General features: G+C 47.7%; 1 protein-coding gene across 1 annotated transcript in view; it reads right to left on the bottom strand.

Annotated features, from left to right (window-relative positions):
- The window catches only part of ttn.1 (titin, tandem duplicate 1), a 148,380-nt gene that overhangs the window by 124,453 nt on the left and 6,460 nt on the right, over window positions 1–17,467 (bottom strand). Inside the window, 29 exon segments of the mRNA XM_061089000.1 lie at window positions 861–911; window positions 1,309–1,806; window positions 2,076–2,567; window positions 4,113–4,394; window positions 4,836–4,955; window positions 5,154–5,438; window positions 6,392–6,623; window positions 6,758–6,926; window positions 7,012–7,153; window positions 7,478–7,738; window positions 8,216–8,476; window positions 8,966–9,226; window positions 9,340–9,603; window positions 9,708–9,968; window positions 10,061–10,321; window positions 10,496–10,759; window positions 10,844–11,116; window positions 11,385–11,651; window positions 11,903–12,181; window positions 12,266–13,962; window positions 14,464–14,632; window positions 14,734–14,898; window positions 14,985–15,205; window positions 15,397–15,638; window positions 15,744–15,971; window positions 16,252–16,397; window positions 16,507–16,649; window positions 16,796–17,005; window positions 17,120–17,192. Of these exon segments, the coding sequence (XP_060944983.1) occupies window positions 861–911; window positions 1,309–1,806; window positions 2,076–2,567; window positions 4,113–4,394; window positions 4,836–4,955; window positions 5,154–5,438; window positions 6,392–6,623; window positions 6,758–6,926; window positions 7,012–7,153; window positions 7,478–7,738; window positions 8,216–8,476; window positions 8,966–9,226; window positions 9,340–9,603; window positions 9,708–9,968; window positions 10,061–10,321; window positions 10,496–10,759; window positions 10,844–11,116; window positions 11,385–11,651; window positions 11,903–12,181; window positions 12,266–13,962; window positions 14,464–14,632; window positions 14,734–14,898; window positions 14,985–15,205; window positions 15,397–15,638; window positions 15,744–15,971; window positions 16,252–16,397; window positions 16,507–16,649; window positions 16,796–17,005; window positions 17,120–17,192 (8,217 nt within the window).

Below are 17,467 nucleotides of genomic sequence, written 5' to 3'. Positions count from 1 at the left end.
AGTTGTTCCAGCTGCTCTTTCCTCTGGTTCTTGCTTCATCACCTGAACATGCAGGTAAGACGTGCAAGTGGATTGACCAAATCTATTGCTGACTGTACATGAGTACTCTCCTTCAAACTCCCTCTGAACTTTATCAATGACCAAACTGAACTCATCTTGCTCGCGAATCAACGTGAACACGGATGAACTGGTTATGGTCTGCCCGTTGTGGAACCACTGGATCGTGGGTTTGGGGAAACCAGAAACTTTGACAGAAAACACAACACGTTCTCCCACAGTCGTGACTGTGGGAGAAAGTTTGCTGATGAAAACCGGCTTTTCTTTTTTCTTCTCCAACGAGCTTAGGAAACGTTGAGACTCTGGTTTGAGTTCAAGTGTTTTTGTGGTTTTGTCTGGAAGCTTGAGGCCGGTGAAGAACGACTGCTGCGTTTCCTCTTCCACTGTGAAGGAGGAGCTAGAGGAAGCTGAGTGAGATAATCACAGTTTAAAATGAAGTGAGAGACTGAAAACACAAGTCTTCCTTATTCTGGATTCTTTAGCCAAGTTGTACAACACATGACCCCAAACCTGCTGCCAAGTCTTTAGATTTATATAAGAAAACATTAATAAGGAAATCACAAATCAAGACCGTTGATATGACTTAAAGACCTGGAAACTATTCACAGGCAGAGCTTGATTTTGGGAAATTAGCTTCTGTCGTGTAAAGAATATTCACTTAAAATAAAAAACATTCATCGATACAAACAAATAAACAAGAAAAACATGAATTTCTTACCACCACAACCTGAGCACAATTTAAAGAAAACACATTCTGAATAAAATCTGGGAAACAATCACCAAACATTCCTGCTGATATTTACCTTTTATTTCCTCCCGGACCGGAGTCACAGCTTCCTTCTCCACTGCAGCGACTGTGAAGACACAGACGGGGAGCAATTAAAAACTGAACTGAACATCAACTCTCATTTGGAGCAAGACAGTGAGAGTCAGTGACAGGTCGTGCATCCACATCATCATCTGTCTGGCTGCTGTCCTCTAACTGATGCTCATGCTTCCTGTCTTCAGTGAGCAGCACCTCTGGCTCCTGGAGAAATGCTCAGTGATGTAAGTGTCCCTCTCTCTTTATCGCTGTGGGTGGTTTAGTCGGTAAAGCAAAGGTCATCGACCTCCTGTAAACACTGAGGTTAAGACCCTGTTGAAGGAGCCTGGTTGGAGGCGTGTGGTTCTGTGGGCTGTGTGGGTGGAAGCAGTGTGATGAGTGGGGGGGCCGGAGCCCGAGCAGAAAGACCAAAGCATGCAGGTGCCAACCTTTCATCCCTGTGCTGCTCTCAGCCTCCCCAGCTGAGAGGACAGGTTTGCAAGTGAGAGATTCCCCGTGTCCGGATCTCACATTGTTAACATTTACAGAGCACGGGGGGGCGTCATGTTTCAGAGAGAAGGACACAGAATCCTCAAAACTCAACCGGTTGTAAAGCCACATGAAAAACGGAGTGGGAAGCTCCTTCATAACACACAACAAGGAGCCGCAGGGCCGGCTCCCGCTCAGCAGCTCGGGGGGGACTTTGACCAGGAAGTCGGGGCAGAGACGTTGACCTCGCTCGCCATGAGGCGGGACATCAGGGAAATACAGGTGGCTGAGCAAACTGTACGGTCTCTGGGAAGATGGAGGCAACGACCCCAGCTCCTCCAGCGCCTCCTTCTTCTCCTGCTCAGGGAGATCTCTAAGAGTCTCCCTGTCGGCCCGAGACACTTTGCGTACAGAATCTGTAGGGATGGGGGTTTCTGCTGTGAGATTCGCTTCTTTAGCTGGGTGAGAATAGAGTTAGGGAGAGTCATTAGGGGTCAGACTGTAAAGACTCTAAACTCTAAAGGGTTAGTAGGATGGAGGATGAGGTTAGCGAAGGCGGAGCTGGGGACAGGAGGAAGAGGATCTGATTACACTGAAGGTTACAGGCTAAGAGGACACATATTAAATCATTGGGGGGGGAGGGGGGGGGGGCAGCAGGAAGAGCAGCGGCGGGGGGGGTGGGATGGACCAGATGGAAACAGACTGAATGAAAAAAAAGATTGACCACCTTCCACAGTGAGCCGGGCGGAGGAGCTGTTGTGGCCGTGCCGGTTGGTGGCGGTGCAGCGGTACACGCCCTGGTCGGCCACGCCCACACCCGGGATGACCAGCGACAAGGAGCCGCGGCTCTCAGAGCTCCTCACCCGCTCCACGTCCACCAGGCTCTGGCCGTTGTGATGCCACACCACCCCGGTGAAGGGCTGCCCGGCGAACGTGCAGCTGAACTCGGCCATCTCGCCGTTTCTCACGCGGACGTCGCTCAGCTCCATCAGCAGCGTGGGGGGGGCTGAGGGTCCGAGACCCAAGCTGCTGTCGGAGCTCGTCTCCATCTGAACCTCCAGCGTGCTCCACGACACGGAGGAGCTCTGAGAGAGCATCTGAGTAAACTCAACACTGTGGGCGGAGCTGAAGCTCTGAGCCTCCCGCCGCTCACTTAGCTTAGCATCAGCTAGCTTAGCATCAGCCCCAGAGCTCCTCGCACTAGCTACGGCTGTTTCATCTGGGCAGTAAGAAAGAAGAGTTAGGTCAACACATGATTCTGCAGCCTCCTGCTGGTGTCACATCTGGTTTGCAGCTGGAGCGTTGAGGAGCAGTGGAGTGGGCGGAGCTCCGCTGTCAATCATGCAAGTTTGACTTGAGCCAAAATTTACTATCAAAAAAAAAATGTAGGGTTCGTTTGTGGGGAAACTCGTCAAGTGATATTTCCACAGCTGGGTTGTGAGCTGCTTTCCTCTGAAGTAAAGATCCACATAAAGAGGTTCCTACTGAATCGTGACGGAAGAGAAGACGTCGTGCAACACATCGGATCATCGTTCAACACATCGGATCATCATTCAACACATCGGATCATCGTTCAACACATCGGATCATCGTTCAACACATCGGATCAATGTTCAACACATCGGATCATCGTTCAACACATCGGATCATCGTTCAACACATCGGATCATCGTTCAACACATCGGATCATCGTTCAACACATCGGATCATCGTTCAAACAGATCTGTCTCCATGACGACACGGACAGAAAGTTTAGTTTAGAATCTGAAAGTGGGAGGAGCCTGAGCACAAAGCTCTTGTTGTGTGTAGAGATATGATTCTCAGTTTTAAAACAAACACTCACTGTAACAATAATTCATGAATGAGCTCTGTTAAATGACTCCATGACCGTGTTTCCTGTTTCCTGTTTCCTGTTTCCTGTTTCCTGTCCTAACCCGCGTCTCATCCTGGACATTAATAACAACAAGCTGCTCGAACTGAAATCCAAGAAGGTTTCGTTATTGTTGCTAAAACAAATTCAGTGAATTTTCCAACTTGCTTGTTTTGACAGAGCGGCTAACAGTTTCCCTCTGATTGTAGTGTTTGTGCTAAGCTAGGCTAACACATCATGGACCTGTCTCTGTACTGGACACACAGAGGTTAAACTGATGTCCATCTTAAATGTTGTTTTAATATACAATTTGATTGCTAGTTAGCTAGCTCATGTTAGCCTCCTTGTTAACCTAATTAAGCTAATGTTAAATTGTTTAAATGTTATAATGTTATTACGTTGTCACTGCGGACCACTAACATGACGGTTCATCCCTGGTTAGCAAACTTTCTTCAGGATGCACAGAACAGTTTGTGCTAAACTAGAATAAACAGATGACGCTGATATTCTTCATTAATCTGAAACCTTTGACAGTCATTTAGGTTATTTACCTAAATTCTCTGTGCGACCAGCAGGAGGCGGCCTCTGCATGCAGCTTAAAGGACACATGCTTGAAACCTGGCCACCCCCCCCTGCTGAATAAACGTGACTTGTCCAATAGATACTTGAGTTTATTATTTTAGTGTGAATCACGCTATGGACGTTTACTCCGTTAGCTTTGTTAGCGTCAGCCCGGAGGAGGGAGGAGCAGATCTGTAGTTATGATGTGATCGATCAAGTCAATAATCATTGAAGTTAACTGACTGATCTTAAGAACTCAACATCTGTTAGAACGCTTCCAGCCAATCGTGCTGCAAGAGACGTCGCAGAGGATCTTTGTCTTAAGAAGTGAACCTGGTCCCTGCTGCTGTCGGTTCGACTGAAGCTCGTGAAGGTCCGACAGGAACAGTTTCACCTGAACGTTACGTGAACACCTCACAGACTCACCATCGATATTCAACGACGCCTCACATGTGACCGTCCCCGCAGAGTTCGAGGCGACACATGAGTACTCCCCTTCGTGGTCGTGGAGAACTCTGGTAATGTCCAACTGGCAGGTGTCCCCATAGTGAGACATCCTGAAGATGTCCGAGTCTCTGAGCTCTCTGTTGTTACAGAACCATGAAACCTGCAGACCTGGACACAGCATTCGTTCAAAAACATGATCTCAAGTTATATTCACTTCACTGAACACATGGTCATAAACTAAATGTATTAGAACTCTATTAAACATGGAAATGTGACATGTTTACACCACAGACTTATATCTCTAAATGTCTCAGATAGGAACGCTGCCATCTTGTGGTGATGAAATCACATGCAGTCTGTGCAGTAGTGATCGTGGATTGGAGCCGTGGTCTTAGCTGTCAATCATGACGTCACTTTTTATATCATCAAATTAACGAATTAAAGGTTCACTAAAAATAAGGTTTAAAACTTATACGTCAGCCAGCCACCAGGGGGCGATCAGGACACTTCCCCCATGTCATCCAACTTGTTTTACAGTGTGTGGTCTGTTTATGTGTGTCACTGCAGTTTAGTAGAATAAGTTCCACAAGGGGGCGCTGTGGTCGTTACCTTCCCCAGACACGGTGCACTGGAACTGGGCCGAGTGTCCCTCAGAGACCAGGACGGGTCTCAGGGGCTGGACCAGGACCGGAGCCGGGACCCGAGCCAGCGTCTCCACCACCTCAGGGACTGAACATCAACACAAAGATTACAGCTCTGATCGAATCAATCATGTAAATAAATCACACATTTAAGGAGACTTTCTTCATTCTTTCTGTTTTATGTCCAGGTCGAAGGTTTCATCACCAGCTCAGCTGCTGTGGAACCGTACGACAACTGATGGGAAGGAAGGTTCCAGCAGCTCGAAGCTTCGCTCGGATCATTTACCTTCGACCGTGAGAAGAGCCGAGCTCGTGGCCGCTCCGTAGTCGTTCCTGGCCTCGCAGCTGTAGGCCGCGGCGTCGGGGGGGGAAACCTCCAGCAGCAGCAGCGCGTGCGCGTTTCCGTCGTGGAGGAACTTGCAGTTGTCGCTGATGCACAGAGCCTGAGCGTCCTTGTACCAGGACACCTGAGGCGCCGGGAGGCCGCTGACCTGCACCGAGAAGCGCACCGACCTGCCGGACGCCACGCGCTGCGGCTGCAGCTGCCGCACGATCTCCGGAGGCTCGGGCACTGGAGACAGGAAGTGACAAACGTTTTCCACAAGCGATAATTCACAGTTCCTGAAACTGTCACTGGGGTCTGGTTCGGAAAATAAATACAGTTAACTTTCATTTGTTATCACATTGATCACCTTCATAGCGTTAGTAAGAACTGAGATAACTTAAATATAGTCTCTTCAATACAAAGTTTCATACATAATAATGTGTATTGGACCACACACACACACAGACACACACAGACACACACACACGGACACACACACACAGACACACACACACACACACACAGAAACACACACACACACACACACACACACACACACACACACACACACACACACACACAGACACACACACACACACACACAGACACACACACACACACACACTCACACACACACACACACACACACACACACACACACACACACACACACACACACACACACACACAGACAGACACACACACACACACAGACACACACACACACACACACAGAAACACACACACACACACACACACACACACACACACACAGACACACACACACAGACACAGACACACACACACACACACACAGACACACACACACACACACACACAGACACACACACACACACACACTCACACACACACAGACACACACACACACACACACACACACACACACACACACACACAGACAGACACACACACACAGACAGACACACACACACACACACACACACACACACACACACACACACACACACACACACACAGACAGACACACACACACACACACACACACACACACACACACACACACACACACACACACAGACACACACACACACACACACACACACACACACAGACACACACACACACAGACACACACTCTCTCTGACAGGTCCTGGGTTTTATCTCATGTCCACACATGTCCAGCAGGTGGATTCCTGACGAACGCTCAGAGCTCTTACGCTTGACGTGCAGGTTCATGATGCTCTTGTTCCTCCCGGCTGAGAAGACGTACTCGCCGGCGTCGCTCCTGAACGTCTCGGAGATGGTGAGGCGGTGCAGCCTCCTGATGGTGGCGTAGCTGAACCTCTCCTCCACTGAGAACTGGATCTCCAGCCCGTTCCTCAGCCAGCGCCCGTCCACGTCGTCCTCGTTCACCTCGAACTCAAAGGTCGCTCTGAGTTTCTCAACCACCTGAAAACACAAGAGGAGGTGAACACCTGGGATTTCAATTCTGAATCCATCTGATCCAGAACGTTTTCATTTCAGCAGAATGAATGATTTGCGCTGGTCTGTTCTGAGCTCGATGGGTGGATGGGTGAACTCACTGTGATGTCTCTGCTCGCCGGCTCGGAGATCTGGACGTCTCGTCCCTCCACCGCCAGCTGTCCCTTGGACAGACTGGACCCGGCCACGGCCGTGTACTCTCCGGCGTCAGACAGGCGGACAGACGGCAGAACCAGACGGTGCAGGAACTTATCTGAGGTCATTTTATATCTGCAACAAACAGAGCAACATGAGAAGGTTTATTTCATGACTTCGGTTTTGTTGGTGGTTTTACCTGCTGAATATTAGCATCTACCTGTCAGACATCTCCAGCTCCTGACTGTCTTTCATCCACATCACCTGGATGTTGGGTTCAGAGAGTTCACATTCAAACGTCGCCCTCTTCTTCTCTGTGCTCTTCAGGTCCTTCAGATGTTTGGTGAACTCAACCACACGAGCTGCAATGGAAACAAACACCAGGACTGACGTGAGAAACCTGCATAAATGTGAGCTTCAACATCCAACTCCTGTTCTCTACGACAAGGTGGATTCTTCACAAGGTAATAAAGGTTCTGCTCGACTTTATGAGGTGCTCATGTTCATGTTCTCTGAGATGTTACTGAGATGTTAAGTGGTTCAGAATGCTCTAACGGGGTTCCAGATGTCCTGGACTCGAAGGTTCCTTTAGGAGTTTCTTGTGGTGATTGTTTTGAGGCTCCAGTTGCTCACTTAGGGCTGGATAAGAAAAATCACAGAGGTTAAGTGAGATCAAAATGTCTTACCCTCAACATAGAGTTTGGCGGTGGTCACTGCAGAACCAGCCACGAAGGAGTATTCAGCACTGTCTCCAAAATGGACGCTCCTGAGGCACAGCGTGTGTGTGAGCTGTCGACAACGAGCCTGGCACTTGTCCGTGGAGCGGATCTCCACGCCGTTCTTCAGCCACTTGTACGCAATATCCTCGAAGTTAATGTTTACTTCGAATGTGACAGAGTCTTTCTCCTGAGCGTTCACGTTCTGCAGCATCGTCGCGATCACAATCGCTGGAAAACAACAGAAGTGACAGATAGAAAGTTAGATCTCAGCCCTAAATCAACACCTTCAATTCTGATTTATTCATTTGAAATATTCCACAAACCCACAACCAGGTAAGTGTTATTAATGTGTTTTGATTTATGTAAAAAATATTGTACAAATTTACATTTTCTGTCTTTAAAAAATTCATTTTAATGTAAAACAAGGTTTAAACACAAATAAAGCAATTGAGTAAGGAAATGAAAGTAAGGAAATGAATATATGGTTAATATTGGAGAACACAGGAAAGACAGACAACCCTTAGAAGTTTAGTGTTTTACATTAATGGACAAATTAAAGTTACTGTTGTGTTTTCAAAGGTGAATTAATGGTTTATCAGTTAATGATAAACCGTTAATAATATAAATCAATGATTCATGTAGACATTAATGTAGATATTTGAGGGTCACAGGTCAAATGAGTGCAGACTAAGCTTGAGAACTCACGGCTGACGGTGAGCGTGGCGGAGACTCGGTCGTTGCCACAGACGAACGTGTACTCGGCCGAGTCGTCCCTGCTGCTGTTCGTGATCTTCAGCTGGTGAAGTTTCCCTTGGACCACGATCCTGAACTTCTCGCTCATCTCGATCTCCACGCCGTCCTTCAGCCACGTGGACGGGACGTTGAAGTGAGAAACCTCACACTCGAACGTGGCCACCCGAGTCTCGGGCACCTCCACGCTCTTCATGCGTTTGGTGACTCGCAGAGCTGAGAGAAAATGTCGGAATATTTAATATTAATTCCAATTCAGACATATAGCTTGTTTAGGATATCAGTACGGTGAAAAAATAACTGTTTGAGGTGTCACTCAAAATTAAACTTGGATTCAATTGAAACCTAAATAAATGTGAGATGGCTCCTTATTTTCTAAGATTTTATGTTTCCAGCATCAAGGTCGTTATCGAGGTCGTCCATTATCATCTGAAAACAACCTTATAAACATTTAAATCACCATCGGCCTGAATGATGGTTTTCATGCCAATGAAAGTGTAATAACTTCTGTGGTAACAGGCTTCAAATGAAATGAGCAGGTTCAGCAAAATGTAATAAGATCCACATTGTAAACACTGTTGGATCTTATGAATAAAAACCATGTGTCAACATCCTCAAAACCCTCAGGTAACAGTTGAAGGTAATCGTTCTTCATAAACTGTCCATCTTCACAGATGCTAGAGTCGGGGGGGTGAGGAGACTCACACTCGACGATGAGGCGTGCGCTGCACTGCATGTGTCCGACCACGGCCGTGTACTCTCCCTCTTTGCTGGTGTCAACATCCTGGACAAACAGTTTGTGCGTCTTCTTCTCAGAGAGCATCCTGTAGTGCTCGTTGGGCCTCAACTCCATTTTGTTGAACATCCATTTGACCGGAATGTCGTCCTCGGAGATGCCGAGCTCGAACGCCGCGCTCGCACCCAACAGGGAGGTCACGTCCTTCGGCTTCTTTAGGATCCTTATTGCTGTTGGAAAGTATTTCACAGTTTGTTGTGTAACTGAACTTCTTTACTTGTGAGTTAAACACCTGACATGTGTAACGAATCATTCAGAATGGGATGAATCAGTGGTTTCTTACATTCAACGTTCAGTCTGGCATTCGCAGAGAGTTTCCCGAGTTTAAAGGAGTAAACCGACTCATCGTTGGTGGAGCAGTTGTTGATCTTCAGGCTGTGGACGGTGCCTTCGATAGTGATCTCGTATTTGTTGCTGGGCTGGATCTCGACACCGTTCTTGATCCACTGTGCTCCCCTCACATCTTCGTGGGTGAGCTCCAGGATGAAAACAGCGTCTTGAGTCTGGACCACGTTCTGGTTCTTCAGGGTCTTCTTTACCTTCACAGCTGTGGAGACAAACATCAGGATTCATTATTGGTTTTGGAGCTTTCTATGTTTGTGGATCTCAGCCTAAGAGCTGTGATGCTCTCCTTCATGAAGCTGGACTTACCCTCAACCTTCAGGGTGGCGGAGGTCTTGGAGGTGGCGACCTGATAGGTGTACTCTCCGATGTCGGTTGCTTTGGTGATGATGATGACGAGGCGTCGGACAGTGCCGTTCACCTCGCTCTCCACGTTCTCGTTGAAGTCCACGGCCTTGCCGTCTTTCAGCCACTTGCCCTCGGCAGCCGGGTTGGCGACCTCACACTGCAGCACGGCAGTCTGGGAGTCGGCCACCACCAGATCACGTAGAGGCTTCTTGATAGCGCCACCTTGTGATGGTTGATGTTTGGTTAGGTCAACAGGATATCGGGATATAAAGCAGCTCTGGTGTTGATCAATCAAGAAAAAAGCTGAAACCTACCTGTCACAGTGAGAGAGGCACTGCACATCTTCTCCCCGGCAGCAAACATGTACTCGCCCTCCTCGTCCTTCATGGCATTCATGACAATCAGGGTGTGGCGCTTGTTTTTGGATTCCATCTTGTAATTGGCGCCTGCTTTGAGCGGCTGCCTCTTGAAGGTCCAGTAGGCATCTATACCCGGGTGAGAGACCTCGACCTCGAAGGTGACGTTCTCAGACTCGGAGCATTCCTTGTTTTTCATCGGGGTCACGATCTGGACAGCTGTTGAGATGAAACAAGTCGTGAGACAGATGTGAGACAGTCACTGAATGATCAACAACTTTTCATATTCACATCAATAAAAATTGTTTAATTGTTGTTAAATGTCCAGCAGATGGAACCTTTGATCCAGTAGCAGCTTCATATTCCAGTTTGGATGCAACTGGTGTAACTTACTCTGGACAGTGAACCTGCAGCTGGTATCAGCTCGCCCGACCACCAGTTTGTAGATCCCTTCATCGGACGCGTACGTCCTGTTGACGACCAGACGCTGCTTGGATCCTTTCGCCACCAGCTGGATCCGGTCGCTGGCTGTCAGCAGTTTGTCGTTGTGGAACCATTTGACTGAGCTGATGTCCTGAGCGGAGATCTTAGCCTCCAGAACGGCTTTGGTGCCCTCAATGGCACTTGTGTCCTTTAGTGGTATCAGCACTCCGATAGCTGCAAAGAACATTCAAGTGTTTTGTTGTTTTATTGAGAAGAAATAAATTCTTTTGAAAACAACATGATTTTGAGGGGACTCACTCTGAATGATCAGCTTTGCAGAGGTGGAGATCTCCTGATCGGGAACAACGAAGGAGTAGGTTCCAGAGTCGCTCTTGTTGGTGTCTTCGAACAAGAGTTTGTGGGTCTGTTTGTCGATAACAATGTGGACTCGGTTTGAGGCTGTGACAGGCTGCCCGCTCTTCATCCAGGTTCCTTCAACGTTCTCCTGGGAGAACTTGACCTCCATCTGTGCGATGTCGCCCTCGCAGACCGTCAGGTCGGTCAGCGGCTGCATGAGGGTCACTGGGCGCACTGGAACATCCAGACAAACCCGTCAGGCACCGATACTTCCAGAATAACATGAACTGTTCTTAACCTTTACCTCATGAGATAGCTCATCCTCTAGCGAACAAGAAAAAACTCAATCTGTTTACGGTTTTAACTCTTTTTGTAAATCAATGGGAAAATGCCAGGAAAATAAACAACAGGTAAATATAGAAGGAAATATAAATCTTTAGGGTTTATTCTCTGGAGAACACAAACCTCTATGACAAATTTCTCTGGTTACTACGAAACTTACATTTCATCTTGAGTGAGGCGCTCGTCTTGAACTCATTCACTTTGAAGGAATAAGTTCCTTGGTCCTCCTTCTTGACGTCTTTGACAGACAGGGTGTGTCTTCCACGACGGGAAGACATGACGTATTTACTTCCAAGAGTCAACAGCTTTTCTCCGAAAAACCAGCTTCCTTCCGCGTCCTCTCGTGACACGAGACACTCGAACTCTCCAGAGTACGTCTCCGGCACCTCTGTACTCTCCAGCTGCTTCAACATCTCCAGAGGAGCTCCTGGTCACGACATGACAGAGACAGGACATCTACAGTCAGACACTTGGATACAGGGTCTACAGCCCAATCACTGTCAACTTTGTATGTAAACCTCAACTAATTTAATAGATTTAGCTCAGAAATCTTAATATTTTAAACAGATTATATTGAACCAGTTTAAACCAATGTTCAGATATAGTTACATGTGTCCATCATCTCTCAATAAAACTGTGACACTGAGGTATCGTCCTCTTTAGTGAAAGACAACCCACCTTCCACGTTAAGCTTTGCAGTCGTCCTCACGTCGTCGTCAATAACAACGCAGGAATATTCTGCATCATCCCTCATGCCGATCGTCAGCACAGACAGGAAGTGAACCTTTCTGTCAGAGTGCATCCTGTACTTGTCTCCAGTGAAGATATCCACATTATTCTTCTGCCATTTGACCTTGATGAATGGCTCGTTGGTCTCACATTCAAAGGTTGCCATGGTGTCCTTCTCCTTGGCACTAACTTCCTCCAGTTTCTGTGTAAATGTGATGACTTGCTTTGCTGCAAAAAGGGCAACAAAACCTTTGTTAGAAAACACACAACTTGAATGGAGAATAACAAATGAAGGTTAGAGGGATGTGCTACCTTGCACCAGCAGGAAAGCGTGGCTTGAAGTCTCTCCTGCAGTGTTGGTGGCTTTAACCATGACGCTGGCAGAATCCTCTGCTCTGACGTCTCTGATCACCAGTTCACACACATGATCCTCAGGCCAGAACCAGGAAACACGGTCTGACTTCTCCAGCTGAACACCGTTCTTGAACCACTGGCACTCAGGTTCTGGTTTGCCCACGACTCTGACTCGGAACTTAACTTCTTCACCTTGTGCTACGGTCTGGCTTGTGATACGCTCTAGGATCTTAGGAGCTTCCATACCGGCTGAGAGCTTGACTCTCTCTGGTTTTAGAGATTTGGCTGTAAGTTTGAGGCGCTCCTCCTCCTTCTTCTTCTCGGCCTCCTCCTTCTTCTTGGCGCGGTGAAGCAGATCGTCCTTTGTTTTCTTCAGCAGATCCTCATAGCTTTCATCCTTCTTACGTGCCTTGAGCTCCACCGCGGTGATGGACTCGTAATAGCCTTCCTCTGTCCTACGCTTAAACTTACCCCTCAGCTCGTCTGACTCCTCCGTGGATTTCTCATGGACGTTTCTCTGGGCTTTCTTGAGCGTGACCACCTCTTTCAGCTGAGAGTCCTCTGCAGGTGTCTCAGCCTTCACCACCTCGAATTGTGTTTTTCCCGGTTCAGGTGCAGCCTCGGCTGCCTTCGCCTCAGGAGCACGACGCAGATGAGTTCTAAAGTCCTCTTTCTGCTGAATCTCCAGCTTTACTGTGTGCTCGGCTGAGCCCAGGTTGCTGTCTGCCACCACTTTGACCTCTCCTGAGTCATAGGACTTGATTTCAGTGATCTCCAAATAGTAAATACCATCATAACGAAGTTTGTATCGCTTGCTTTTGCGGATAAGTTGTCCATTGAGGTACCAGTTGACTTTGGGCGCTGGATAACCGGTCACCCTGCAACGGAATCGAGCAATGTCGCCTTCAAGCACTCTGGCTGGTTCAGGAAGGAGAACGATTTCAGGTTTGGACTTCTCAGACTCGTCGTCAGCACTAACTCCATAGGGTCCTCCCTGGTGAGCTTGGCGCTCCATCTCATCCATTCTGTAAGCTCCCTTCCTGCCTTCAGGAAGCTGACTCTCCTCAACAAGACCCTTCTCATCCTTGACAATCAGGGTGGCCGAGGTCTGGTCCACTCCGAACTTGTTTGTGGCTCTGCAAGTGATGACACCGCTGTCTCTAGCGTAAGCAGCTTCATAGTCAAGGCTGCAGTAGCCAAACTCATTGACCATGCGTAGCCTGTTAGCAGCATCCAGGGGTTTGCCATCGTGCAGCCACTCCACTACCATGATGGGGTCACCAATAGGGGTCAGTCTGCACTCAAAATGAGCGGGACCGAAACGCTTCATTCTGATAGAGGTCAGCTTTTTCTTGAACAGTGGTTTCTGCTGCTTCTCTTTGTCGTAGAGGTCGCCCTCCTCCCACTGCTCCTGACCATATCGCAGATGAAGGGGCTCCAGCTCCGGAGGAGCAATCTCCTTGGCCTTGTAGGTTCCTTTGGGAATAATAAGTTTTCTCTCTGGTTCAGGTTCAGCATAGTCCACCTCCACATTGACTCTGCAGCGGGTGGTGTCTCTACCAGCCTTGTTGATGGCTGTCGCTGTGTACCAGGCGCTGTCTGAGCCAGCGGCTGAGGGAATTTGAAATTTGGCCTCTCCTCTGGTTCCTTCAATCCTGGAAAAGGGATTTGTTATGTTAGCTTTCACTTTTGAGGATATCTATGACAACAATAACATTACATTACTATTATTCTCCCAGGGTAACAGATCTAGACTGAGCCAGTGCAGCCAGTCCAGTCTTTTGTTATTTTTGCCTTTTTCTAGTTATTAGTCATCATACATACAGTTCAAACAGTTCTACTCTAACCAGAATCTAGGGAAATCTACATGTTCCTCTGTTTCTTCTTTGTAAAAGTGAAACTGAATCAGATCTCGTCAGTTTTGGAATTACCAACAAACGAATATGCAGCTCCTCCATTGATTAAAAGCCAAAGCTCTGACGTACAGGATCTATTTGTAATTTTTTAGTTTGGTCTATGGACTGAAGAAATTAACACACTAAGATAAAAGTTGATTATGAGTCATTTATTTGACAATTGTAATAAATAGTGTATGTGAATAAGTGTTGTACCTTCAGTTTACTGTCTCTCTGTTAATATGAAAGTATCAAACAGACCTGATGTTGGGGTGCTTGTGCGGTGAGATGATGTCACTGTTTTTCAGCCAGACGATGTCAGGCAGCGGGTTTCCCATGGCTCTCACAGCCAGCTCCACCAGAGTGCCTTGTTTCACACTGAGGTTCTTCAGCTTGTCGGTGAACTGAGGTCGCACCAACGTTTCTTTAGCTGAGAATACAAGAAAACAAATTGTCAAGAACTCTTAAAATCATAACATGAATCTGCTTCTAAATGACAGAGAAGAGTTGTGGTGGAAGAAGAAACTGTACCATCGACAGTGAGCGTGACGGAGAGGGACGAGCGTCCAGCTCTGTTCTGAGCGATGACCGTCCATTCTCCAGAGTCTTGTGGCATGGCCGGGACGATGATCAGCGACTGGATCCCGTCTTCTTTGACAACGATCTTGTGGGTGTAGTCACTAACCACTTGTTGTCCTGATGAACAGATTCTAATTATTGTCACACCATCAACTCCAGTTAAACATCATGGTATATTAATATGTGATCTGTGTTTTACTCACCATTGTGGAACCAGTAGGTCTCGGGCATGGGCCTGCCAACAACCTTCAAGTCAAATCTGGCAGTTTGTCCCTCTGAGCATTTACATGAGGTCGGTTTCATGACAAACACGGGTTTGTAGAGTCTTTCCAGTTGAGCCTCATCTGTCTCATCCAGACGGCGAGCGGGCGAACGGCTGGGAGAGCGACCCGGCGAGCGGCTCATGGACCGAGGAGAGGTGGACCTGAGGACCAGACTTCAGTTTGAAATGTGTTGACAGGAGTCGGATTTATAGTGAATATGTATGACTGGAGCCAGTAGGAACTAATACATACTTAAATCACTTTTTAAAATCAGTAAGTATTCTGGTGTCCACCAGCTCCTGTGGAAAAGATCTGTCTCTTTAGCTGCTAGCGCTCAAAGGTCCAGACGTACCTGATCCTCTGCATGGCTGGCTGTGGTGTGTATCTCTGAGGTGTGACAGCTCCGGACGGCTCCACATAGAGTTTCCCAGAGCTGACGGCGTTTCCCTTCATGTTGGCGGCGAAGGCGGTGTACACGCCCTCGTCCTCAGGCAGCACCACCGGCAGGCGCAGGCTGGCTCGCCCGTCCTGAAGAACCTCCATCTGGTAGCGGCCACCAGGCCGGATGCGCTGGCCGTCTTTGTACCAAACGATCTGGGAAAAGAAAACATTTTACTGTAAGACCACTGTGGAGAATTGACATGTTTAAATTTCTCATAAACATGTAATATTTGTTTATTAAACATAAGTGCTCTGTACCTTGGGGAGAGGCGTTCCAGCTGCTTTGCAGTGGAAGGTGACGCCCATTCCCTCGATGATCCTGTAGTTTTTGACCGGCGTGTCGAAGGCCGGCTGCACGGCGTCCTCGGCGGTGGCGGTCACCATCAACTCTCCGTCCTCTGTCACGATCTCTCTGTAGGTGATGCTCATGAGGTGGAACTCGATCTCCTGCATGATCCTCTGCTCGATGGCAGAAAGGTGGAATTCCTACCCATGTGACAAGAGATCAGGTCATTCTCTTATCCATGACTGTCAATCACCTTCAATCAATCCATCAATCACTCTCTGTTGATTATAGGTCCTGGTTATCAAGATTTGTCTCTTTTTGAACTTCATTAAGAATGAATTTCTGTGGTTGCACCACTGTGCCTGTTGCTGTATGAATCTGTTTCTGGATCTGGATCTGGAGGTGGTTTCAGTAGATGTCTCGACCACAGTGACACATAAAGAGCATGTCTCCCGGTTACAAGACTCCTAATGATCTCACCTGTCCTGAGATAATGGTGGTGGTCATCCTCTCCATTGTGGTCACGACGACGGGGGGGACGTCTGCCACTTTGGCCTCCTGCACCACTGTGGTCACTTCAGTCTTAAAGGTTTCTTCCTGTTTCTTTATGTAGGCTTCGTATTCATCTGTCAGAAAACAATCGTCACATGAAACACATCTTGAAATGATTTAGTTCTGCAGTTCTAGAAGACATAACTTCTCTTCTCGTAGTTCTCAGTAAAGTGGATCACGTACCTTCCTCCAGCAGGCTGGCTGAGGCTGACACTTCTCCGAGCTGATTCTTCACAAACACAGAATATTCTCCGGCGTCATCTGCGAAAGTCATGGAGATCTCCAACCTGCACTCTCCTGTCTCCTTCTTGTAGGCGACTTTGTATCTGATGGACAGTGAAGGGTGATGACTAGTGATCCCATGCAGGCAGATGCCTTCTTCACAAACATCATTACTTGAACTGTCCTGACAGACATTCAGTTGAAACATAAAGTTTGTCCTGAAGATGGAGCAAAGACAGGAAACACAAACCTGTATCCGGTGGTGAGCGGCACGCCGCTCTTCTTCCAGATGATGTGAGGTTTGGGGCTTCCTCCCACCTGACACTGGAACAGGACACTTCCTCCCTCCACCAGCTTCTGGACGCTGGGTGTCTGGATGAAGAAGGGAGCAGCGGCAGCACTGTCTGACTCGGCCATGCTCACCTGAGACATGGTTTCCTCTTTGGCTTCTTCGGTTTCACTGGAAACACAAATATCATTTCAGGATCTTCAGGGCCGAGCTCACAAGACACAAATCAGTTGAGGAATTGCAGTTGGTCGATGTGAACTTTAACAAAGTGTCTGATGGACTCACAGCTTCTCTTGAGCAGTTTCCACATGTTCGGTGACGACAGTCATCTCCTCCCGGCTCTCGATGTCCTCGGACACTGAAAGAGAGAGAGAGTTGTTTCAAGAGGACGGCACCGTGGGCTGGAGTGGTTCTATCAGGTTCACTCATGTAATGCAATAGGCTGTTGAAAATCTCTTAGTTTGACATCACATTCACAAAGCTCTGTCTCCACCAGAGCTACAGGATCAAGCTAAAGTGATTGTCACAGTTATTTTGCTCATTGTTGATATCATTAATGTTTTCTTACTTCACAAAGAGGAACCCAGAGGATTTTCAGAAGGATAATGAAAGATTTCCATTTGTGATGTGATA

This window comes from Limanda limanda, chromosome 16 (genome assembly GCF_963576545.1).
Source record: "Limanda limanda chromosome 16, fLimLim1.1, whole genome shotgun sequence".
NCBI classification, from domain to species: Eukaryota; Metazoa; Chordata; class Actinopteri; order Pleuronectiformes; family Pleuronectidae; genus Limanda; species Limanda limanda.
Note: the sequence above shows the minus strand (reverse complement) of the source record. Positions and strands in the feature narration are given on the sequence as shown.